Genomic DNA, 26,895 nt, shown 5'->3' with positions numbered 1-26,895 from the left:
CAAACTGGGTTAGAATTATCAACCTGAAATAGCATTTTAATGTCATATCCATATTGGTCCTGGCCGACGCCCAGGGACCTGAGGGGCAGGGCCAAAAGGGGTCAAAATGGCTAAAATTTCAAAAATCTTCTGAATTCACAGATTTGATTGAACTAGATACTCTTCATGGATTGAAAAGTCAAATTTATAAAATCACTGACTGACTTCAAGGGCCTGATGGGCCAATATATAGTGTTTATATGCATGTCTTTGTTTCATTCTGTATCCGAACTCAGTTGACCGTTAGGGCCCATTATTTTTTAATGGCAATGTAAAACAAGATAAATTTGTAGTCGCAAAAGTTCGCAAACTTACCGTTTGGCCAAAAAAAAAAAAAAATGTCTATTTAGAAAAAAAATTGGGTAAGTAGGTTGGGACGATTCTTTTTTTGTGTGTGTGTCTTTCACTCTAAAATAATGGCCGTAGCCGTAGTCTGAGATCGAAATCCAGACTTTTGATTTTTTTGTTGTAGAAAAGCAGAAAAAAATTAGGATCGAGGGGAAAAAATTAGGGTTACCCTAAATATACATGTTATTTTTTTTTTTTTTGGCCTTAATACTACACTTTTCTTTCACACCTACGAGTGTAATACTGGCTGGTCATGCCGCCTTAGGCTGTATTGCATGGCTACCAATGCAATAAAGCCTCGTGACGTCAAGGCGTCCACAAAATTTCTATTTCCTCGGTAAAATTTCAACATTTTTTTCACAAACTTGACTGGCTTTACTATAAAAGATGCAAACAACGGAATTTTTGTTGAAATTATCACGTAATTTTTCATATGAAAAATTGACTTTCAGCTGTGGGTTCTTTCGAATTTTTTTCAAAATGGCGGGATATTATAGTTGTAAAATTGCAATTAAACATCGAGGTATGAAAGAAAAATACTCTTTCAGAAATGGATATTTTCCTTATTGGGCCCCGCTCCTCCCGCTCCTGGGGGGCCTGGGTCACGGTTTATACAAGACTGGTTCCCCTTCACCCAAGGAAGCTTCAGACCAAATTTGGTGAAAATCCATTTAGCCGTTTATGTCTAGTAGGGCTCACCAGCCCTTCTGGCCATGTGAGCTAAAAATATAACTACAAAGAAAGAGAAGATATCTAGAAATGCTTTATTTGAAAAACAAATAAATTAAAGATAATAAAATCCATTTAACCAACAATTCTTTCATACCTTGGTACTAGTGCACACAGCAACAAATTATTCTTAATGTTTGTATGCATAAAAAAATGTCGAGATATGTACATATTTTGTGACTATATAGGTAACATATATACATAACTTATATAATATACATATGCAGGGAATAATACATTGTACAAGGTATTTTGGATGCTGAAAGTGAAGAGTTGGGCAAGGAAAACCAGTCTAAATGGTTCATTTGCCTCCCATAAGTCTCTACATATCAAAACGACAGTAAAAAAGTTCTGCTTATATTGTCAACTTTTGACCACTGAATATATGAAAAAGCCCTGTGTAAATTTAGAACAGTTCTAAAAATAATTCCTGAAAGCGAGGCTGCATCGAAATGTCAACACCGACATAACCAGCCGAGAGGACATTTTAGGATTCCTATTATACAAATTAATTTCTTCACATACAAAGCGATTTTTATTTTTATTTTTCTATTTCATAAGATATTATTATTATAATGGATATACGAACACCTTGTTACCGACTTAAGCCTCCTTGACCCAACAATTGACTTTAACTGTTAAGTTAAAAGAAATGTTCCAATAATGTAAAAATGGTATTAAAGTATAGTGAATGAATGATGAGAAAAGTCATTGCTGGCAGTTTTATTTTTAGCCCACCATCATCAGATGGTGGGCTATTCAAATCGCCTTTCGTCCGTGGTCCGTCGTCCGTCCGTCCTTCCGTCCGTCCGTCCGTCCGTTAACAATTCTTGTTACCGCTATTTCTCTAAAAGTACTGAAGGGATCTTTCTCAAATTTCATATGTAGGTTCCCCTAGGACCCTAGTTGTGCATATTGTATTTTGGGACTGATCGGTCAACAAGATGGCCGCCAGACAGCCATCTTGGATTTTGATAGTTAAAATTTGTTACCGCTATTTCACAGAAAGTACTGAAGGGATCTTTCTCAAATTTCATATGTAGGTTCCCCTAGGACCCTAGTTGTGCATATTGCATTTTGGGACTGATCGGTCAACAAGATGGCCGACCAGCCGCCATCTTGGATTTTGATAGTTAAAGTTTGTTACGGCTAATTCTCAGAAAGTACTGAAGGGATCTTTCTCAAATTTTATATATAGGTTCCCCTAGGACCCTAGTAGTGCATATTGCATTTTGGGACTGATCGGTCAACAAGATGGCCGCCAGGTAGCCATCTTGGATTTTGATAGTTAAAGTTTGTTACCGCTATTTCTCAGAAAGCACTGAAGGGATCTTTCTCAAATTTCATATGTAGGTTCCCCTAGGACCCTAGTTGTGCATATTGTATTTTGGGACTGATCGGTCAACAAGACGGCCGCCAGGCAGCCATCTTGGATTTTGATAGTTAAAGTTTGTTACCGCTATTTCTCATAAAGTATTGAAGGGATCTTTCTCAAATTTCATATGTAGGTTCCCGTAGGACCCTAGTTGTGCATATTGCATTTTGGGACTGATCGGTCAACAAGATGGCCGACCAGCCGCCATCTTGGATTTTGATAGTTAAAGTTTGTTACCGCTAATTCTCAGAAAGTACTGAAGGGATCTTTCTCAAATTTCATATGTAGGTTCCCCTAGGACCCCAGTTGTGCATATTGCATTTTGGGACTGATCGGTCAACAAGATGGCCGACCGGTGGCCATCTTGGATTTTGATAGTTAAAGTTCGTTACCGCTATTTCTCAGAAAGCACTGAAGGGATCTTTCTCAAATTTCATATGTAGGTTTCCCTAGGACCCCAGTTGTGCATATTGCATTTTGGGACTGATCAGTCAACAAGATGGCCGCCAGGTAGCCATCTTGGATTTTGATAGTTAAAGTTTGTTACCGCTATTTCTCAGAAAGCACTGAAGGGATCTTTCTCAAATTTCATATGTAGGTTCCCCTAGGACCCCAGTTGTGCATATTGCATTTTGGGACTGATCGGTCAACAAAATGGCCGACCGGTAGCCATCTTGGATTTTGATAGTTAAAGTTTGTTACCGCTATTTCTCAGAAAGTATTGAAGGGATTGTTCTCAAATATCATATGTAGGTTCCTCTAGGACCCTAGTTCTGCCTATTGCATTTTGCGACCACCATCTTGGATTTTGATAGTTTAAAGTTTGAAAAGCAGAAAAAAGAAATGTAAGTTTGAAAAGTAGAGAAAAGATCCCTCTTTCATTTGTCAGACATAGATCAATCTTTGGTGGGCGCCAAGATCCCTCTGGGATCTCTTGTTCATTCATAACTTTCTTTGTGTAAACATTTCTTATTTGAAATATTCCATTACTATTCAAATATCTGAATTTGCTGCTTTGAATATGAAAAAATAATCTTTGTGTAAGAGTGTTTCTTGTTTGGTATGGAACCACAAGAAAACAAGTTAACTTGATCTATACTGAGATCAACAAAACATACAATTATCATAACTATTTCTATTTATAACCAAAATTTTTTTTTTTTTTTTATTTGAAATGTTTAATGTTACACATGTACAGTGGATATTAACTGATCATAGTGGACTAGATGAACCTAAAGAATGTGTACCATATAAATTGATTAATAAATTTTTTCAGATACTCTGTTTGGCCTAATAAGTACCCAGGGCAAGTAAGCCATTAATCGATATACTCTTTTCAGCCCAATAAGTACCCAGGGCAAGTAAGCCATTAATCGATTTACTCTTTTCAGCCCAATAAGTGCCAATGCCAAAAGAAATAAAAAAGATAAACCTTAAGTTTTGATTTCAGTCATTTAGTTCGAGGTAAATGAAATTGAGGCCTCAAAAAGTGGGAGGGGCACTTACAGGAACAGGGTCACTTATTGGGTCAAATACTGTTAATATTTAAATCAATGCAAGGGAATATGTGAATACAATTATAATTGCCAACATTTTAAAGCATATATACCATCTTCAACTTCAAGGCTTAGGAATCTTGAACAAAAATTACCTTATGTTTGATATTTCAATTATAATAAATTGATACAATGTAACAAATTCTGAGTTTAATTGGTGAGAACAAATACCATAAAATAATGTTGATTAAAAAATGTAAGCACAAGACACCGACAAACTGCATTTTTGGGAGAAATCTGCATTCACTCATTACCGGTGTCTGCCCTTATGGATAGATATTGATTGTGACGTCATATTTGTGCGAGTGTAAAGTTATACTTTTCAGAGAAAATGACACAGTGTGTGCTCTCAGATTTATTATGTCAGGATCGATATCTGCCTGCATGGGAGATAACTCAGTAAAATGCAAATACGGAATAGTTAGGTAAGCCTGGACTTTATAGCGTGGAAATGAAATGTAGCAAAATCTGGCAAACTTTGAATTTCTAGTACCTGGTAGTCAACAAGTTATACCAAAAACACATCTGAACCTCGCATGTAAAATTGATTATGTCTTTGAAAATAGGCTTTTATGCTTGTTTTGGGATTGAAATTGATGTCTAAAACTGATTATATAATGCTAGCTGAGTTCAAATCCGGACTCTGATTCCACTGCATATAACAGTTTAGTTTTCATTGTCTTTTCATCACTAAACTCAGGAAGTCGCAAAAGATTCATGCAGGTGCTTGCTGTTGGTAGTCGATCTGGTTCATTCCCGCCATAATGTACACAGAATGCTGGGTACAGGTCCTGAAAAATATATATGTACATAATGTATATAACTATAATTACAGTACAAATATCTCTTCTTTTACAAAATTTTGGCCTCTTGGCCATTCTCAGTTCATGGAAACAAAAAATGGCAATGTCAAATCAAGATTGGAACTTACATAGCTAGTTTTTGTTTCCATGTACTTGAGGATGCCCAAGAGGCCAACATTTTGTAAAAGAAGTGACTTGTATTGTTTAAATAAGAAATTTTCTTTCTCTGGAGGATGATTGTTTGATAAAATATATAATTATATAACGACAAAATCCCATTATAGAAAAAAACTTTGATATAAGTCAAAGATCCGGATCATCCCTGTAGTTATAGAAACAAACTTTGCTATAAGTAAAGATCCATACTGTTTTGGTGAAAGCAAAAGATCAATATCGTTAAACTTATAGAAACAAACTTTGGAAAAGTAAAAGATCCCTATCGTTATACTTATAAAAACAAACTTTGGAAAAGTAAAAGATCCCTATCGTAAAACTTATAGAAACAAACTTTTGGAAAAGTAAAAGATCCCTATCGTAAAACTTATAGAAACAAACTTTTGGAAAAGTAAAAGATCCCTATCGTAAAACTTATAGAAACAAACTTTTGGAAAAGTAAAAGATCCCTATCGTAAAACTTATAAAAACAAACTTTGGAAAAGTAAAAGATCCCTATCGTAAAACTTATAGAAACAAACTTTTGGAAAAGTAAAAGATCCCTATCGTAAAACTTATAGAAACAAACTTTGGAAAAGTAAAAGATCCCTATCGTAAAACTTATAGAAACAAACTTTTGGAAAAGTAAAAGATCCCTATCGTAAAACTTATAAAAACAAACTTTGGAAAAGTAAAAGATCCCTATCGTAAAACTTATAGAAACAAACTTTTGGAAAAGTAAAAGATCAATATCGTTAAACTTATAGAAACAAACTTTGGAAAAGTAAAAGATCCCTATCGTTATACTTATAAAAACAAACTTTGGAAAAGTAAAAGATCCCTATCGTAAAACTTATAGAAACAAACTTTTGGAAAAGTAAAAGATCCCTATCGTAAAACTTATAAAAACAAACTTTGGAAAAGTAAAAGATCCCTATCGTAAAACTTATAGAAACAAACTTTTGGAAAAGTAAAAGATCCCTATCGTAAAACTTATAGAAACAAACTTTGGAAAAGTAAAAGATCCCTATCGTTATACTTATAAAAACAAACTTTTGGAAAAGTAAAAGATCCCTATCGTAAAACTTATAGAAACACGTCTTGGTACCTGTGTAAGTTAGAATAAGATCATCATCAATACAGAAACAAACCATGGCAGGAAAAGTTCAATTTTCAAGAAAAGTTTGTGTTTTAACCAACCTTGAAGCCCAGTAAGGGTGGACGTGAACAACTTGTCACAAACTTGAGCAGCTGTCGTTTCTGACGATTGGTAAACTGTTCTACGACCTTCCAAAACATCCGGATGATAGGATGGCTGTCCGTGTATCCACCTGTATATCATCAACAAATTTGTTTCTGTCTAGAATTTAAGATTACAGAAAAGGCACTTAAATGGTTTCCCTTAGCCCTATCTTATTCATTCTTGAAACATCATCACATGTCATTGCGTCTTAGAATTGAAAACAATGAAGTCGATGAATGCAGATGCGTTATTGTAAAATAATTGAAAATTTCTGTATGACAAATGGCCCGCCTCCATGTATCAAGACGAGATTGAAATGGATGCAAGATGATGGGACAGACATTGTTAGTGCATTTCCTCCATCATTTCATGGTAGGGTATTAAAATACTGGAGATTCTTTATCATCTACTTCCAAAACATATAAGTAAATCCTACATTTTACACAAGTTATTTATAAAGTATTTATTGAATGTTTAAGGTGAAACAACCAAGTTACTTGCAGATGTTAAATACATTGTATTACTCCAAGGCATCGAGTTGGTGTATAAAAACAGCACAATCAAATAGCTAAATGCCTCTGGTGCTATATGATCAACTTTATACTTTTGTCTCATCATGAAATAAAGAATTATCATTATAATTTACAATGGCACCATATGCTTGACAATCAGAAGTATTATCAGATAATCTTCTGTAGGTTTTTTATCATTGTATGAAGATCCTCACCAGAATAGTTGGTGTGACGTTGCAAATCTTCTATGTTAACCGGAGTTATGGCCCCTGATATTAGCACCTGGAGCTCATGGTGATCAAACATGCGCAGCCAATCAAGGTTTAGGACGTCTGACATACCCTGTCGGAAAGCTGTGCACTGTACACGGATCTGTCGACAAAAATTAATTCATGTACATACATACAGACAAGTGTCTCTTTACAGGCAATATAAATTAAATTACAACTACAAAATCCTCCCTGTCAGAATTTTTCATTTATGCTATTTCTTTTTCATGATTTTCTCCATGTACATGATTGATAGTATGTTTTCTAACATTCCTTTAAATGTCCAAGGGTAACTGCATCACTAGTATGCGCTAGCTGTAGCTAAGTTATAATAACACCATTCTGATACACTTATCCAAGAACCAACTTTTCGCCCGTAGCTAAGTTATAATAACACCATTCTGATACACTTATCCAAGAACCAACTTTTCGCCTCGTTGAACGTTAAACCCTAGGTCCTACACCATAAAAGAGCTAACCTCGCCCCAGTTTTACAAATTATTTTTAAAATTTCCCTTAATTAAAGATGCTCCACCAATGTCAAATAGTATTTATTCTCAAAAAAAAGCATAAGTAGATGATTTAGTATTTTTCTTAAGTTACAAAAGTTACTAACGTTTCACCATTCAAAAGTTTGAGCTTCTAATTTTACATCTAGATAAAAATATTTAATAGCTTACTAGAAAAATTCTGTGGCACTATGTTCTATATGGAATGAATTGCATCAAAAGCAAAATAAATTGTTAATTAGGCAATGCCCATATAAATATACATAATTAAACATCAATTATTGTTGGCGGTGGAGCATCTTTAAAGGATAAAATTTTTACTAAAGAACTGACCTGCTTGTTGAGCTTATGATCAGCCATCAGGTGTATGTATTCAATCTTGTTATGGTTGTCCACGGCAATCTGATGTCCTCCTGGTTTTAATTCAACAACCTGAAAGCGACAAAATTAAATTAAATTTTAAAATATATATAAGACATAAAAACCTCACCTTCACATGAATCTCTTTTTATCAATCTTATTTTATAGGTCAATTCAGCATAAAATACATCTTCTTTTTATCAATCTTATTTTATAGGTCAATTCAGCATAAAATACATCTTCTTTTTATCAATCTTATTTTATAGGTCAATTCAGCATAAAATACATCTTCTTTTTATCAATCTTATTTTATAGGTCAATTCAGCATAAAATACATCTTCTTTTTATCAATCTTATTTTATAGGTCAATTCAGCATAAAATACATCTTCTTTTTATCAATCTTATTTTATAGGTCAATTCAGCATAAAATACATCTTCTTTTTATCAATCTTATTTTATAGGTCAATTCAGCATAAAATACATCTTCTTTTTATCAATCTTATTTTATAGGTCAATTCAGCATAAAATACATCTTCTTTTTATCAATCTTATTTTATAGGTCAATTCAGCATAAAATACATCTTCTTTTTATCAATCTTATTTTATAGGTCAATTCAGCATAAAATACATCTTCTTTTTATCAATCTTATTTTATAGGTCAATTCAGCATAAAATACATCTTCTTTTTATCTATGGCTATTGTAATAATATTAATTATGTGTTTCAAATACTTAACAATAGCCTTCAATTTTGACTTCAAAAGTAACAGGTAATGGCCTACAAATCATTTTGGTTTCTATTGTTTCAAGTTGGTATAATAAGATTTCAAGTAATCACGGCTATTTAAACATGATATAGGAATGTATTCATATACAACAGGATTACTTTAAAATAATACCTACTTTAGTCTGACCAAAATCATCATTAACAGTTGTAAAGTCTAATCCCAAGTCCACAACGTCTCCCTCGTAGGTCTTCAGTGACAACAAATTCCTGATAACAATGGAAATCAATATATTTCTAATAAAATTAGACTTATGATACGCTCCAATACAAGATCTAACAAGGACATAGTCATTCAGATCCCCCGCCAATGGAGATATCAAAGCTGAAGTAAGTTTGATTGTAGAGACTTATGTGTATGAAAAAAACAGGAAAAAGGAAGTTGAGCTAAAGAAAGATGGAGTATAATTCAAGTAGAGCGGGGCTGCAATTATTGAATCAGGTATACAGCCTTGACATTTGTTGGCGATAATTTTCCTGTTTTTTTTAAAATATTTTACTCCATGCAGTACGTATTAAATTCAAGGTCTGTGTTGTCTAATGTCTTAGATACATATATCATTCCAATTTGACCGCAGTTTTAAATTCGTATTTTCTTTCATCCACCAAATAACACTGCCACGAATATAATCCAAATGTTTTTCTTTCTTTTCTGGTAAGGGCAGATACAGCAAGGTGAATAGTTTTATGAATGTGAAGCATATAGGTGAAAAACTATTAACCTGTTTATAACTAGTACAATGACAGTGTCATAAAGGGCCTAAAAAGAATGTTTCTATGAAGTTTTAGAGTTATGCTCCGGAAATGAACCTGCTACAAAAATATGATATTTTCAGCAATGTTTCTATGGTTACAGAAAAAAGCACAAAAAGTGAAAACCTCAAAAATAGCAAAAGGCACTACTAGACCATAAGAACAATGTGTCTATGAAGTTTCATGGAAATATCTCTGCTGGTTTTAGAGTTGTGCTCCGGAAACGATTCTTACACAAAAATCTGCCATTTTCAGCAATGTTTCCATGGTTACAGAAAAAAGTACAAAAAGTGAAAACCTTAAAATAGCAAAAGGCACTACTAGACCATAAGACTAATGTGCCTATGGAGTTCCGTGCATATGTCTCAACCAGTTTTCCAGTTATGCTGCGGTAACGAACCTGGTACAAAAATATGATATTTTCAGCAATGTTTCCATGGTTACGGAAAAAGTGCAAAAAATGAAAACCTCCCGTGGGCAACACCCTGTTCAGGGTCACGTCACCATGACCCCTATGGTGAGCCAATCAGCATGTTGCCTATAAAATCTTCGGTTTGGTTGACAGTATATACAGTATAAAACTTTTGATTTTAAGATTTTCGACCCTGTTTAAACTAGTGTTTTTTGTAAGACTGGGACCCTCGTCATTCTACATACACTTTAGCCTGTATCATGAGGTACATTTACTCTCCAATATGTGGAAGTCCTTCTACCTACCTGTAGAGCTCAGGGTCCAGAGAAGCCAAGTGGTGAATATCAAGATTGCCGCCATGGCGGCTGAGTATCTTTGAGAGGAAGAAACTTGCAAATGGCAACTCGACCAGCATGTTTTCATAAATAGCCTGCAAAACAATAACCATAGTCTATAACAAAACAGTTTATATTAATAGCATAAACATTAGTCATGAATCTGAAAAACGTTTTTTTACAAAAACAATCCATTACATTTCTATTGATATATCACATGTATCTTTGTTTATCCGGGCCTGGGAAGATGTTAGATTTTGTCTTGGTACTGATTACAAATTGTAAGTAATTATAATTACCTTTCCAAGCATCCTGCCTAAGAAGTAGTAATGCTTTGTATAGTTCTCCATCAGGAATGCAGACTTAGGGTTGGGGTACAGGAGTAGGTCTGTAGTATGGCAGAACATTCCTCGATTAGGATCAAACCCAGTCTTCAGTAACTCGGATAAGAACTCACGAAAGATACCTCCTCCATCAATTCCTGCTTCATCAAGACCTGCGGCATTGATGAGTTGTACTCTCATCTTCAGCTTTAGATTAGGTTCTGGAAAGTAAAATAAACCAACAGATAGAAGATGTTTGTTCTATATAAAGTATAATCTATTTCAAAAGTAAGCTATGACCTATTCTGTATTTGCACGTTACCTGCCCTTGTGGGTAAAAATTGTGATTGTGTGTGCGAGTGTAACATCATAACTTTCATTGAAAACTATGTGAATTTCATTCACAAAATAATCACATCAGAATTGATAACTCTCCGCAATGGAGGTAGCACTGTTACACACAATGATGGAATATTGACCAACACAATTACATAAAATAATGAAACAGATTTAGGCAGCATGATATCATCATATCACCTTAGCGAGAAATGATAAAAAATTTCAATCATGGTCATCACAGGAAACATGGAAAACGAAAAAATGATTTCAAATAGTACAACTACAAATAGTACAAATGATCTTATCAAAATTAAACTTATTTGGCTTCCTTAGAAAAAATGAAAATAGATAAGGTCAGCAAATACTTTTAAAATTTGTGAGCCTTTTAAATTTCAATTGCTATAAGAAGTAAGCAGAACTTAAACCACTTTCATACAGGAGTCTTTGAGGGCAATCTTTCTTGGCTATTTCAAATATTCTGTCCTTGCATATTACAGAGTTAGCCCCCTTACGGATTGGTATCGATTGTTACGTCATTATTTTGTGAGCGCAATTCACTTCGTTTTCTCCGAAAAGTATGACGTTACGCTCGCAAACACATGATGTCACAATCAATACCTACCCGCAAGTGCAGATAACTTTGTAATATGCAAATACAGAACAGTGTACATGTTAAACAAGAGCTGTTGGAGAACAGCAAAGCTCGCCTATTCAGAAGAAGTTGATGTTCAAGTATTTACTATTTAAACATGGAAATATGACAAATTAACAGACTCAAAAAACCCCTAAAGGGCCCCTAATTGGTTGTATTATCACGTTCAGCATCCATACACATTAGGAAAATAAAATCATAATTATTTATGATGACTTATGCTTAAACAATTGACAAAATAGAAACTTGCTCAAAAACGTTAACATGGAAATATGACAAATTAACAAAAAAACCCTAAAGGGCCCCTAATTGGTTGTATTATCACGTTCAGCATCCATATACATTAGGAAAATAAAATCATAAACATTTATGATGACTTAAGCTTAAACAATTGATGAAACAGAAACTTGCTCAAAAACTTTAACATGAAATGGGACGCCAACGCCGACGCCGACGCTAGGGTGACAACATTAGCTCCCCCTATTCTTTGAATAAGCGAACTAAAAATTATGATAAAATATGCTTTAAGTAAGTCTGATTTACCATTCTCTGGTGATAATTTGTCAAATGCATCTTCATAGATATAGTTCCTCCGAATCATCACAGAAATGGAAGGCCCAGACAGGAAATGAGTCATTTCTCCTTGGTGCTCCTGACGGTCAGTCTGTATCAATTTCTGTAAAATCTGGTGAACAGAGTGAAACACATCAAATAAAATGAAAATACCTTGAATGATTAAATTGTACATCTTAATCTGGACACAAGGCTCAGCGAGTGCTGACCAGCCAAAGTTGAAAAGAAATTAATGAAACCATGTGGTTATCACAATATTGTTGTGTGTTGAACTTGATGACATCATCACAATGAGCACCATGGTTATGCCACATAATGCTCATATATAAATGGTGTGATGTTATAGCTCAATTGTTTAATAGGAGTAGTCGGTCAATCATATCTACAGACCGAAGGATAGGCAACCTGTACCAATATATCCCCTCCCTGATCTTACAATATAACATGTTTTAAGTTATGAATGAAAACATCCACACCTAAAGACAGGGTTTCACTTTTCTTCTTCCTACCATTTCCACCATATACTGACCTTGAAACGTTCTTCAAATGTAACGACAAAAGGAAGCTCCGTGAGAATAACTAAATTCTTTACATCTGTATTAGATAACGGAGGCCCATCTTCATCTGTAAAATTAAAAATTAATATCTTTTTGGACTTCTTCTAAGAGTTACAGTATTTAGTGGTGATAAAAATCATCTCTACAGAGTAATGATTGGTTATATCAAGGACAAAACGATGAATACATGTTCACAATATCATAGTATTGTAGTTATGGAGGCTTTGCCCTGACAGCCTAATTTTGGGGGTATTTTTTCAAAGACTCTAAAGCTCTTCAAAGGAAAAATACAGCTGTTTACAGTGTAACACTGGTGGTTAATAACAGTTCTGTTGCCAAATACTTCTCTCATGTGTTCTAAAAGTTGACATGGTTTTTTTTATTGTTATGAACCTACCTGGTGCAGTTTTTGTAAGAGATTTCATTGCTCCGAATGGTCGCCTGGTGAACACGGAACCTTGAGCTCTGTAGATTTGAGATGGCTGGAACACAAAGAGTACAGGTAGAGTGTAGAGTACAGGTAAGGGTAAATGAAAATCGAGATCTGCAGAAAGGAGGAGGTTATTTACTAGGTTTTTTGATAAGTGAAAAATAGAGAATCAATATCCTAATTTCTCCCATACTTCACAGGGATATCCCATGGTTGTTAGGGAAAAGCTATCTTACACAGGGATATCCCATGGTTGTTAGGGAAGAGCTAACTTACACAGGGATATCCCATGGTTGTTAGGGAAAAGCTAACTTACACAGGGATATCCCATGGTTGTTAGGGAAGAGCTAACTTTCAGGGATATCCCATGGTTGTTATGGAAGAGCTAACTTACACAGGGATATCCCATGGTTGTTAGGGAAGAGCTAACTTTCAGGGATATCCCATGGTTGTTATGGAAGAGCTAACTTACACAGGGATATCCCATGGTTGTTATGGAAGAGCTAACTTACACAGGGATATCCCATGGTTGTTATGGAAGAGCTAACTTACACAGGGATATCCCATGGTTGTTATGGAAGAGCTAACTTACACAGGGATATCCCATGGTTGTTATGGAAGAGCTAACTTACACAGGGATATCCCATGGTTGTTATGGAAGAGCTAACTTACACAGGGATATCCCTTGGTTGTTAGGGAAAAGCTATCTCACACAGGGTGGTGTATGACAGCTCACACGCACCAAACAATTATGTCATGACTTCAATATTTGATGCATAACCACGTTCCTTGCGATAATGGCATGACGAAAAAGCTGGAAAGCAACTGAAATTTTCTCATTTTTCTACTAAGTATAGGAGGAAAAAAATCAAACATTGGGTCTGTCAAGTGGACAGGGATATCCCAACCTTCGTGAAAGATTTTGGCTATCAAGCCTCAGGTTAAATCTTTCACTCAGCTTGAGATATCCCTGTCCACTTGACAGACTCATGTAAGATTCTATTGGTCTTTTTGTTTGGGTATATTACAGAAAATAAAGGAATTTCAGACCAAAATCTATTTGTGATTATCAATGACAGGCTAATGTTACACATTATTCAGGGTAAACATCACTAAATTCACACTTATCAGACAGATAAATCTAATAATTTCACCAGCACTAAGTACCTTATCTGCCTGGATAGATACTCGGTCCGACAGCCAGAAGTTTTGAGGACAGAACATGCGCCGTGTGTCTCGGGAGTAGAGCTGTCGCACTAGAGAAGAGGTAACCTGTAATTTAAATACACAAACAATGAATGTACTGATCAATTATATTGGAACACAGATAAACAAATTGGTAATCCTTATTGGGTTCATCAACATAGAAAAAAAAATAATAAAGAATATACACTGCCCTCCGAAGTTCTGTTATATAAGTTATAATTTGCTGACAATTTATCTCTAAGAAAAATCTTGAATAAGCAAGTAATGAGTTAGAGAAGATAGATAAGTTGATAAGTAATATATACTGATGCCTGTATTAACAATGTTTACATATTTCTACATTTTATGTATATTTGTAAATATTCATGTGTAACATTTTGGAGGTCAGTATAGTTATCCACTAACAATTGAAGTATATACACTTTAATAAGTGGAATGATGAAGTATAATCTTATATACTGTATATTGCTTTAAGTTTTGCAGGTTAATATTTTCAATAATCGCTGACTACTAGAATTAATGAACAATTATTTTAATTACCACAAGTAATTTCTTAAAATTGCATGAATTTCAGTGAAAATGTGAATACAAATGTATAGCGAATTTAACAACTATGCAGTAATGCACCAATGATTGTTGGTACAAATCTAGCTCATGGTTGTGTGATATTTACCTTGGGAAAATTAACATATAAAACAGAAATTTTACACAAACAGTTTTAACAAGACAGCACTAACCTTAAACAGGTAGGCCCACATATGATTGTTACGATCCTGCTCCTCTTTCTGCCGAGGCTTGTCTTTCATGCCTGCCTGTATGAGTGCCTCTTGATAGTCCTCCGATATTGACAGCCGTGTATCTGGGTTCGCCAGCTCAATCACCCCCAGACACGTGTCACGTAATACAAGTGTCATGGGGATCAGTTCCTCCAGGCTGAAGGGCATACTGCTAGCTACAGATTACACAAAATATCCATCAAATGTCTAAATAACACATACAAAAGCAGACATTGTAAAGCTCAATCATCGTTCAAGTTGATTGAGAAAAACCCTGTTTGGGGTTATCACTCAAGAAATACCATATAGAAGGTTATTTTTGTGAACAAAAATTTTCGCAATTATAATCTTAAAATGAAAAAATCAAATTTGAGGATTTAAGGGTTGAACAAATTTTTAATACATTGCAGATCAATTTTTCGCGATCATAGTAATGTCTCGTGAAATCACGAAAATATCATCCGCACCAAAACAATCATCTATATAGTAATAAGGAATCATGAATACCCTTCACCAATTATCAAACACAATAAGTTTTATTTGAATTCTCTGAACTGTACTACAAAATATAAGTGCCTTCCATTATGATCAAATATGTTCTGAATACCATTGCATGTTCAACTTAGTTCTGTAATTTCAACAAATGAGACCTTCATTCATAATCATAAATTCTGTAATGTCAACAAATGAGACGTTCATTCATAATTATAACGTCCCGTTATTACCATGTACATGTATATATCAAACATGGAGTCATACCTGTTGTATCTCCATAGAAATCAGCATCATGTATTGTGTACAGGAAGTGATTAAACATTGCACAGAAGATTGCTAACAGCGGTACAATTCTCTGGATATCATCGTCTGAAAGATCTACTCCACAAGCCAACATCTGGATGAGGGAGGCTTCCGTACTGTCAACATCAAAAGTTTACCATTGATAACGTTATAATGATTTTTTCTTTGTTTTCATACTAAATCCGGCCTTCTGACTGGCCAATATTTTTTTGAACACCACTATGGAAAACAAGAGGCCTATGGGCCTTAACGGTCATCTGACTATTAGAACAATACAACACCTCAAAGAATATAGAGTTGGCAAACAATTAAGGCATTTCAAAAAACTCTTTTAATAAGAGAAGTTCAGGTTCTGATATATTTGATGAATTAGAACATGAGTGAAGGTCCCTTGATCCGCACCATGCTACAAATGGCCTACTATACCTTTCGGCCGTATGGTCCCTATATGATATAGTGGTGCACTGCCTCAGATCACTCAGGCACATTTTCTATACTTTGTCGAAGGTTTCCAATTATTTTAAGCATATACATGCATTTATTTATTATTTTTGTCCAAAAGAAACATAACGACCATTCTTAATATCAACCACTCGTAAGACGTCAAATTCATAATATGTAGACTTGCAGTATAATTTTCTTTCCAAAAGACCATCATATTTATATGTGAAAAAACATAATGTCTCGCTGTTAATTTGATAGATTATACGGTTCAGTTTTATTGCCTAGTAGGTAAGTGATATCAAACAAATAAGATGAAATGCATACAGAGTTTTAATGATGGTTTGGACAATCATTTCTTTGCTCCGTTAGCAGTAATAGGCACCAATTGTAGCTCAACAGACGACAAAATTATCTGTCTAAAAGTCTTTTGAACTTCAATAATGCAGCTAATTTGACCCCTGTGACCTTGAATGAATGTCAAAGTCATTTACTTGAACAACTTTGGTAGCCATTTGTCTAAGCATGTCAAAGGCTAAAGATCATGTATCTAGACCTCTTAGTTATTCACAAGAAGTTGTTTAAAAGATTTTAGCCTATTTGACCCCTGTGACCTTGAATGAAGGTCAAGATCGTTTATTTGAACAAACTTGATTGCCCTTCATCCCAGCATGTCACAGACCCAATATGAGTACCCAGGGCCTTTTGGTTCTTGAGAAGAAATCGTTTCAAGATTTTAGCTTTTTTGACCCCTGTGACCTTGAATGAAAGTTAAGGTCATTCATTTGAACAAACTTGGTAGCACTTCATCCCAGCATGCCACAGGCCAACCATCAGTACTCTGGGCCTTTTGGTTGTTGAGAAGAAGTTGTCTGAATGAAAACAAGGGCCGTTTTCGATTATACGGTTTGACTGGTTGGACCTAGTTGTTCGTTTATTAATTAAAGACGGACCTGGTGATTTTATATTGTTTTCAGACGAGCCTTGACAAAGCCCTCGCAGGCCCGTAGAAAAAACTGCAGGTCCGTCAGGTTTTATACTTGAAATAATGACTTTTACAAACGGTCGAACCGGTTGTTCCGAATAAACGAAAACGGCCAAGGTGAACGGCGCATGGCGGTCGACGATGCATGAAATCCAAGAATGGCACAAAACCCCTTTATTATTGTAACGTCACAATAGATATTGATGCTGTGTATTGATTCGGAAAAACAATCCATATAAAATCTTTAGAATGGTACATTTAAACATATTTTATTTCATCAAATAGATAATAAAATTAATCATAAGCATTAATGTCACTTTTTTTAAAATTTCATCAGGTTATGAAAACAAATTGTTTGCAAACTTTTATTCACAGTTTGCAAACATTTTTTTCCCCCATACCCTGATGAAATGAAAAACTAGTAACATCAATGCGTAAATACCAAAACTATTTCATTCTTCATCTGTAATAATTACGACTACAACAACATGAGACAAAGCCTCACTAGTTACCAATGGTAACACTTACCCCATGACTGTCCAGTTCGAGGTTGTTGTACAGACTGACCACAGACCACGGATAAAAGACTTGCTGAAGGCTAAGCTGTACAGCAATCTGTAATCCAGAGAAAGCACGGTAAGAGTAAAGTTTTACTGAATTTATTTCATGTTATGCAATGTCTCCGAGATGTAAAACATTGACATCAAATGATGAGATGGTACAAGATGAAACGAGATGTTATGGACATAGATAACACTATAAACCACCCATTCATTTTAGGAGCGGAGCATGAAAAGCCTAAATTGTGTTAAATTTTATAGAATAATATAATTGATTTATCAGTGTAGCAGATACTGAAAAGATATATTGACATGTTAACATTTGGGATAAAATATCACAATAAAATGGGATTTAATTATAAACCATGTGATTCCTGATAACATTTGTGCTTAGTGTTTGTATTGGCGATGGAATATCAGTAAAATATGATATCCCATGTAAATGTCATTTTAGCGGGAGAATTACAAATAGTTCTGTTCTTTTATCAGTGGAGATACTAGTCCCGCACATACGTTATCAGGTATCATGTGATACATGAGTTAGTCCGTTCAATGAAAACATGGAAATGTTTTACTTTGATAAGTAATCATTAGGTGGTGCGAGACATTGAGAAGCTATAAACAGATTAATTTAAAGGTTAATACACCTGTGCATCAGTTTTACCTGACTTTGTGGATTTCCAAGTGATGGTGCGTCATTAGGGCGTGACATATAACACAGATGGCCGACACTATGTCATGTGACATCTTGTTTCCAAGGCAATCAATGACACGATGGACAAAGTTGGGAGAATTTAAAAATGTCATGCAATCTTGTTGAATCTTTTGTAAACCTTCTGTTGGAAACTGTGAAGAAAAACAGATAAATTTATTTATTAATTCAAGAAGCATGATGGAAGAGTTCATGATCTGTTAGAAATTCAAATAAATAAAAATTTCTAAAACAAATTTTTTTCTATTATCCAATCCTTAACCATTATTGAAAATTATGTGCTTGAAGTATAATTATCTTATTGACAAATCACTTACATACATTTTTACATTTTTATGGTATCAAAGTTCTCTATCTTCGCCGGGAAGCAATGACTATATTTCTAATGAAAACATTCAATCAAATCCATTTCTTTGTTGGTAATAGTTGTTTGCATGGACATCTGAACAAAATTTGGAATACCTTTAATTGGCTAATGCCCAAAACATACAAATACATTGTAAAATGTCTGTATTTAGCATCCTTGATACTCCAGGGGTTACGATAACAGATATTACTTCCACCCTTGGAAGATCGAATAGTAAACTGGAGGCAGTAGTTGACTGTGTTGCTCTGAAGTTGAGCATTTCTCTGTCATCTTCAAAAGAAGTCTCTGCAGGCCTGTGATTGGTCAGTTTTTTCTCTCTCCTGAACTGCATTCAGTTTTATTAATGAGACAGTCGAGGGGTGGATGTAACATTGGTGATAGTAACCCCTGGAGTATAGTAACATACCAATTGGTCTACATCCATTTCATCATCAGAATCATCGTCATCTTCAACCTCACATGTTGGTAAACTCGACAACAATTTCTTCAGCACAGACAGGAAGTCTACTGTCTGCTTGGTGTTCAGAACTTCTGCAAATGATAATCAATCTATGATTGGATATTATGCTAAATTTGATGTTGAGATACAATGCAGAATATTCTACTCAAAACAATTTTTCATGTGTTGCCATAATACACATCCAATTAAATACTTAAGGCCTAAAACTATCTGCTGCACACAGGTCACCAGGGCCCAATTGTTCAACAGAAATTTCTGGTACTACAATTTTCGCAAAATTTTGTAAGATTCTTAAGAACTTCATTTTTTATCTGCTTGCTGATTTTGGTGAAGATAAAATAACAAATTCTGCAGCAAATGGAACATGAAAATTTCACTAAAGCCGTAGTTGTGTTTTCTCTGTTTTGCATCATTTTGATTTTCTTAAATCTACCAGCTAGCAAGGCAAAAAAATAAACACTATGTTTCGCTACGGAATTCAAGTTTTTTAGAGGTTCAAATTTATACTGATTTGTACATTTTTCTACAAAAATAAGTTATTTAATTACAACTGATCAAATTAAGAAAAGAATTTTCTTTTTATAGATTTTAGAGATCTATGAAAACTGCAAGAAACATTACTTACCCTGTTCCATACTTCTTTTATTACCCAGTTTGGAAAAAAAAATCAAGACCTAAAACCTACCGGACACAGAAAAAAAAACCCTATGGCCTAATCATGTGATTAAGTTAATCATCCTTTGAACAAACAAGTCCTGGCAACTAACTTTTTTGTGTGCTTGAATTTTTAGGACAGTGAAGCTAATTTACATAAAAAACATTCTGACAAAAATTGTGAAATTACATCACTGAGAACGCATGAAAATGTGAAATTAAAATGTAACGACGACAATGTGATGGTTTACTATGATAGTAATAAATATCCCCATTTGATTTTAGACACAAAATAAAAAAGTGTATATCACACAGCCTTGGTTGCCTCACCTATGTATTTATCAGCTAATGTTACAAGGGCACCAAGCAGCCATGGTGTCATCTCTACAGATGAACTTGATCTTTTTGGCCTCCCATTGACCTGTGACCCCTGTTTAATGTTGACAGCTGTGTCAGATATGAGAGCCTGGATGAGATCGACGAATGGGAACGGAAACCTTCCGTAAGCCATGGCAGGAAGGAGAAAGTGTTCTATTTGTTCACTGTACGCCGGACACAGAAGGGACTGACAGACTGCCTTCAGTATGACATGGCTACAAAACACAAAGAATGTAAATATTTACTTCTAACAGCTAGCCACTAAACACAAAGTTATTCATTTTTCTTTGTTTCTGTACTAAATCTGGCTTTCTGATTGGCAGATTCATTTTTTTCATATATCACTTTGAAAATAAAATTGAGAATAGCACAGAAACTTAATATTTTCTATTGACGTCATAATAAAAACATTGACGTTGCATACTGATTTAGAAAAATAATCCACTGGAAAATCAATGGAATATAGATGTAAATATATTTCATTTTATCAAATAGTTTGGAAAATTAATTATAAGCATTGATGTCACTATTTTTTAATTTCATTGGGTTATGAGATAAATTTTGTTTGCAAACTTTTGTGAGAATCTGCTACACGAAATATATTTATGATGAATTCAATAAACTATCATAGAGTATAAGGTATCTTGTGAACAAGAATTAACAATCCAATAATAGATATTTCATAAGTATAGCATCTTTTGTATGATATATTAAACATCTCCAGATGTACTAGAAGCCATTCATACTTCAGAGAGATTCAATCACACCGAAGATTTTATAGGCGACATGCTAATTGGCTACCATAGGGGTCACGCTGAGGTGACACTGAACAGGGAGATGCTAGATCTGTATTGGAGCATATCATAGTGAAGCAGAATTACAAGTCTAATTTCAATTGGATTGTGTTACCTGAATGACTGGTTTTTGTGCTGTATAGCGTAACTGACTGGTCCCATGATAAGTCCCAGGATGCTGTCTGCGAGTGGGGTAGGAGCCACCGGTGTCCTCTCAAGGTCTGGGGGAACTTTGGCCTCCAGGATCACCCTCAGGTTGTCAAAGTAACCTACATCAATAATCAATCCAAATTGACAAAACAAGATTAACTTAAGCCATAAAGTGACTATTACAAAACTTCTATCCTTAGTACTGACCACTTCATTGATCTGATGAAAAGTGAAAGTGTCACATTCATTACAATTTTTTTGTGTGTTCAAAGTTCTAGCTACATCTATTACCAGATATGTTCAACTTTCCTGCTTGTCATAATCCTAAATTTTGTCCTCATATTAAAGCCTTAAAAGATATTCATAAAATTAGTGAAAGTATTATAAATCAAAGCATGAAATATGTTAAAAAGATGATTTACTGCTTATAGTCAACCTTGTTGTTATTACAAGAAAAATTACATCAGAAAATGTTTTAATTTTAAAGTATTTTTTATCCACTAGTGTAATGTTTGACATACCGTGGTTGATTAAGTAGAGCCATGTGTGATGAACTGGTCCATCAGGACTCCGTGTAAATCTGTGTGACCTATAGATATCAGGGGAGGTGAACATCTCCAACATCCTCATAGGGATGGCTATAGGGGCTGTCGTCTTAACCACGTCAGTCAGGTGTCTGTACAATATACAAGGTGTTACTCTATCATCTTTATCAATAAATTCCTAAAGGTCATGCAGAGCACAAAACCAATATTCAAATATACAAGAAATCCCAGAGGGATCTTGGCGCCCACCTAAGAACGATCTTTGTCTGACAAAGGAAAGAGGGATCTTTTCTCTGCTTTTCAAACTTTTACTTCATATTACTACATATGAAATTTGAGAAAGATCCTTTCAGTACTTTCTGAGATATATAACGCTAACAAACTTCAATTATCAAAATCCAAGATGGCTACCTGTCAGTCATCTTGTTGACCTATTGGTTCGAAAATGCAATATGCACAACTATAGTCCTAGGGGAAGCTACATAAAAAATTTGAGACAGATTGCTTTAGTACTTTCTGAGAAATAGCGGTATCAAACTTCAATTATCAAAATCCAATATGGTGGCCTGTCGGCCATCTTGTTGACGGATCAGTCCCAAAATGCAATATGCACAACAAGACCCCAAGGGAAACCTGCACATGACATTTGAGACAGATCCCTTCAGTAATTTCTGAGAAATAGCTGTAACAAACTTCAATTTCAAAATCCAAGATGATGGCCTATCGGCCATCTTGTTGACCGATCAATCCTAATACGGTATGTAATATGCATAACTAGGGACCTAAGGGAACCTACATATGAAATTTGAGAGAGATCCCTTCATTACTTTCTGAGAAATAGTGGTAACAAACTTTTACTATCAAAATCCAAGATGGCTGCCTGGCGGCCATCTTGTTGACCAATCAATCGCAAAATGCAATATGCACAACTAGGGCCCTAGGGGAAGCTACATATGAAATTTGAGAGAGATCCCTTCAGTACTCTCTCAGAAATAGCGGTTACAAACTTTACCTATTAAAATTCAAGATGGCAGCCTGGCGGCCATCTTGTTGACCGATCGGTCCCAAAATGCAATATGCACAACAAGGGCCCTAGGGGAACCTACATATGAAATTTTAGAAAGATCCCTTCAGTCCTTTCTGAGAAATAGCGGTAACAAACTTTAATTACCAAAATCCAAGATGGCGGCCTAGCGGCCATCTTGTTGACCGATCGGTCCCAATATGCACAACTAGGGCCCTAGGGGAACCTACATATGAAATTTGAGAAAGATTCCTTCAGTACTTTCTGAGAAATAGAGGTAACAAGAAATGTTAACGGACAGAAGGACGGACCACGGACGAAAAGCGATTTGAATAGCCCACCATCCATCTGATGATGGGGGGCTAAAAATGTACTTCTGAGGACAAAATATGCATTTAAATTCCACAAAATGTCAAAAAATAACTCATTTTGGTACTTTTTCAGGTAAAGCTGAGTAAATTATATATATATATGAGTTTAGATTGAAGTTTTTGTGTAAGTCAATATTTGTATATTATAGACATGCACATGCTTTCAAAAAACTTTGAAAAAATAAAAGATACAAAAAAATCTTTTTTAAATGTATCTTTTTTTTATAATGCAAGACAAAGACATCCATAAATATGATGTATCGTAATTTCCTGCAAATTGCCCGCAGGTTATACATTTTTTTTAACATCAGATGATGCCTAATGCGGGCTATCTGCCAATGCAGGCAATATGTGGTAACTATTATCAGTTTTGAAAAATATTTGTTCTATAAAACTATTTCAAATACACTGTATACAGTGAAAAGGTCAAGTAACCCCGACTATCCCAACATATTTTCAGATGAGCTATATCACTTACATTTAAAATATATTTACAAACAAAACATGTGTTATTGATAACTTTATATGTTTTTTGAATAGACATATACCCCCCCCCTACCGAATGTCATCACTGTAACATATAGACTCACATGTTATTATTAGTACATACTACCATCATGAAATGTAATTTTCAGCATATAACCTGCGAGCAATTTGCCAGTGCAGGTTATCTGTAATTTATTTTACAAAATCATAGAAAATGTCTGATTTTGTTTTCCGAAGGCTATAACCTAGTGCAGGTAAAACACAGGAAATTACAGTATACGGAAATAGGTAGAAAGCTACCTTAGACACAGCAGCAGCAGTTTCTGTAAGTGGTGCAGGCCACCTGGGATACTTGTACTGAGGTAGGCCAAGTAGTCCTCCTTTTTCTTCATTATATTCTGACAAACCCATATCTGTTGGAACATAAACAGCTAATGTCATACCATCTGTCCTCATATCATAAAAAAGCATTTTCCATTGTTTGAAATATGAAGCAGAGTAAACATGAAACATTTATTAGAGTTAAAAAATAAATATATATGATGTTAGTTAATTAGTCTATAAGACATCTAATAATGTTATGGTCTAGGGGGAGGTAACCCCATTCCATATATTTTTGTTGCTTCCAATTTTCGTTTTATAAGTTATGACTTGATTCCAGAAATGTTAAAACTGATAATAATGTGTATGTATAGCCCTCACTCAAATACCTCTCTGTAAAGCATACAATACAAAAAAGTATTCGGAATCAAAAGCTAGCAATATTCTGCTCTGTCTTAAGCAAAACCCTTGGAATGTGTAAATTGGCAAATCTGAAGACTGTTGTGCAAGAAATTTCATACTAGGGAAAGAGTGAAATTACTTATTATAAATGTCACAAGAATATTACAAACATGCTATCACCAAATGATGTTGCATTATCCCCATTAATAATAGTTGTACACAATAAAACAGCTCCACATGTCATACCATTGTAAAGATAGTCTCTTATAGTTGTCAATTATGCCAAGTTATCTTTAAGTTGAAGAAAATCCAGGTTGTTATGTATAACGCAGCGTTACCCAAATGGGAACGCTACCCAAAATGGAACACTTTAAAAATATGTGATACAGAATTTTCCGTTTACAATCAAAACTACCAATAACCGTAAAAATTAAGGTGCTGAATAATAACTATGACAACTTTTAGGTGTCATTTTCTTTCCAGTTGCTTATTAACTTTAATATGCATGCTTCAAGCTCTCTATTTCAAAATATATGCCCTGCTGACAAGTAAACAAATCATGAAATTAAAACTGAAGGCATCTAATTGTGGAAAGTTGAGAGAATAATCTGGATTCATGCACACGTTAGAAATTTTTCACAATTATCTTCAAAAAGTGTTCCAATTTGGGAAGTGTCAATTACCAGTTTCCATTTACAGGAATAGGATGTTATACAAACGTAGTTAGTATGAAGGTGACTCCATACATCTTAATGCAAATCTACCATAAAAAAATAAACATATTTTTTTCTTATAATAATTCATTGAACATTTTCTAATTAAAATAAATCCTGAAATGCATCACAAATATCATAATCAATAAACCTTACCAGTCTCTGAGAATCAAGTTGATCTCGATAGAAAAATGAAAGCTGTTGTTGAAGGGAGACCAGCGTCTTCATATCCGGTGATTCAGGTCCGTGTAACGATTGGATTCTCTGGTCAAATTCATTCCGAACTGCCACCATCTACAAAACCATGCAACGACCAATTACATACACAAATCTAGTCAAATATAGTGATTAAAAAAAATTAACACTTTGCTATCATACTAGGTAGTACTGCTTTTATCATATCTGTGACCATTTTGTATTTGTATCATTTTGAATATCTGACAGATGAATCAGTAATACTTGCATTACAGCAAACAAAATGAATAATCTCTTTATCAGCTATTTCACACAGAGATAATTATATAAGGACTTGGTACATAGCTTTATTTTGTCACATTACCTTTCTTTTCCTGACAGCATAACTGCGGAAATAGGCCTGTATTTTGGTTGCACTTTCATGCTGCAATCTCACCTCCTGAAGTTAAATATGTATTGTGAGACAAAATGTAAATAATCTAATGAGCCCCTACCCCAAAATACCACATCACTATATATATTATAGCAATTATTAATCAAACACTTCATGGACATCATTCTGACATTTTTTTTCAAGAAAGCTATACCTTTACTATGCAAGTGACTTAAATTTTATGTATTTAAGCAACATGTCACAACAGTAGCATTCATACACAAAGGTAGATACACAAAGGTAGACTGTAATTCAACGGTATTGGATGATTCATCCCCATAAAGAACACTAAACAGCCAATTAAGATTGAAATTGGAGGTTGATATTCCAAGTATTACTAGTAGGGTCCCAGTCTTACTGGTAGGGTCCCATTATTACTGGTAGGGTCCCGATATTACTGGTAATGATATACTAACCAAACCTTGATAATGCTAGTTTAGGGGTACATCATACATGTAACAACATTTACGTTGTATTTTGATTATAACAGGCACTGACCTCTCTTCTCTGTCTTTCAATCTGAGCACGAATCAGTAGTTGATTTTTCTCTTCCTTAAATTAAAACAGAAAACAACAAGAAAAATCTATAAAAAGGTAATTGTTGATTACATATCTAATTATATATAGCTTATAGATAAAGGTCACACAAGAGTAAGTTTAAAAAGATCATAGAGTTGGAATAGCGAAATACAAATAAATTAGAATTAAAATGTTGATGAAATTATCCCAATCCCAAATCCGTGTAACTTCGTGATTGATTATAATTAATCACGGGCTAAAAGCGTGATCAAAAACCAAGGATTTTATCGTTTTGTCCATGATCAAATCAGCTGATTATTAATTTCTACAATCAGTCAACAAAATAACTGATTGCTCGTATTTCTGAATACCTTTTTACTTGCTCCACGCAAAGATTGGATTGGTTTTCTTCTAAAATCGCCTTCAAAACTATACATCTTACTTTCGTGGTGTTTTTCTAGAAACTGCAGAATGACTGTCAAGTTTTTTGTTTACATACGATGTTACAGTGGTGTTGATTGGCTAAAGAAATATTCTTTAGCCAATCATAA

General features: G+C 34.5%; 1 protein-coding gene across 2 annotated transcripts; it reads right to left on the bottom strand.

The window, feature by feature from the left end:
• Window positions 1-1,135: 1,135 nt before the first annotated feature.
• On the bottom strand, window positions 1,136-26,860 carry LOC138324718 (ubiquitin-protein ligase E3C-like). 2 transcript variants are annotated; one of them, XM_069269818.1, is made up of 24 exons: window positions 26,716-26,860; window positions 26,324-26,377; window positions 25,757-25,831; window positions 25,354-25,491; window positions 24,062-24,174; window positions 21,857-22,011; window positions 21,301-21,454; window positions 20,344-20,606; window positions 19,306-19,430; window positions 18,485-18,666; window positions 17,789-17,875; window positions 15,796-15,950; window positions 14,998-15,212; window positions 14,222-14,326; window positions 13,022-13,106; window positions 12,597-12,691; window positions 12,038-12,179; window positions 10,480-10,724; window positions 10,151-10,275; window positions 8,800-8,890; window positions 7,870-7,968; window positions 6,974-7,130; window positions 6,204-6,334; window positions 1,136-4,838 (listed from the first exon to the last, which is right to left on the bottom strand). In XM_069269818.1, the coding sequence occupies exons 1-24, from the start codon at window positions 26,779-26,781 to the stop codon at window positions 4,668-4,670; spliced, it is 3,228 nt and encodes a 1,075-aa protein (XP_069125919.1). In that variant the 5' UTR covers window positions 26,782-26,860; the 3' UTR covers window positions 1,136-4,667. The 2 variants fall into 2 exon arrangements, 1 of the variants encoding a protein (XP_069125919.1); XR_011208672.1 differs by having other exon boundaries at window positions 4,699-4,838; window positions 6,204-6,363.
• Window positions 26,861-26,895: the final 35 nt, after the last annotated feature.

This window comes from Argopecten irradians, chromosome 6, assembly GCF_041381155.1.
Source record: "Argopecten irradians isolate NY chromosome 6, Ai_NY, whole genome shotgun sequence".
NCBI classification, from domain to species: domain Eukaryota; kingdom Metazoa; phylum Mollusca; class Bivalvia; order Pectinida; family Pectinidae; genus Argopecten; species Argopecten irradians.
This window is presented reverse-complemented; position numbering and strand designations above follow the sequence as displayed.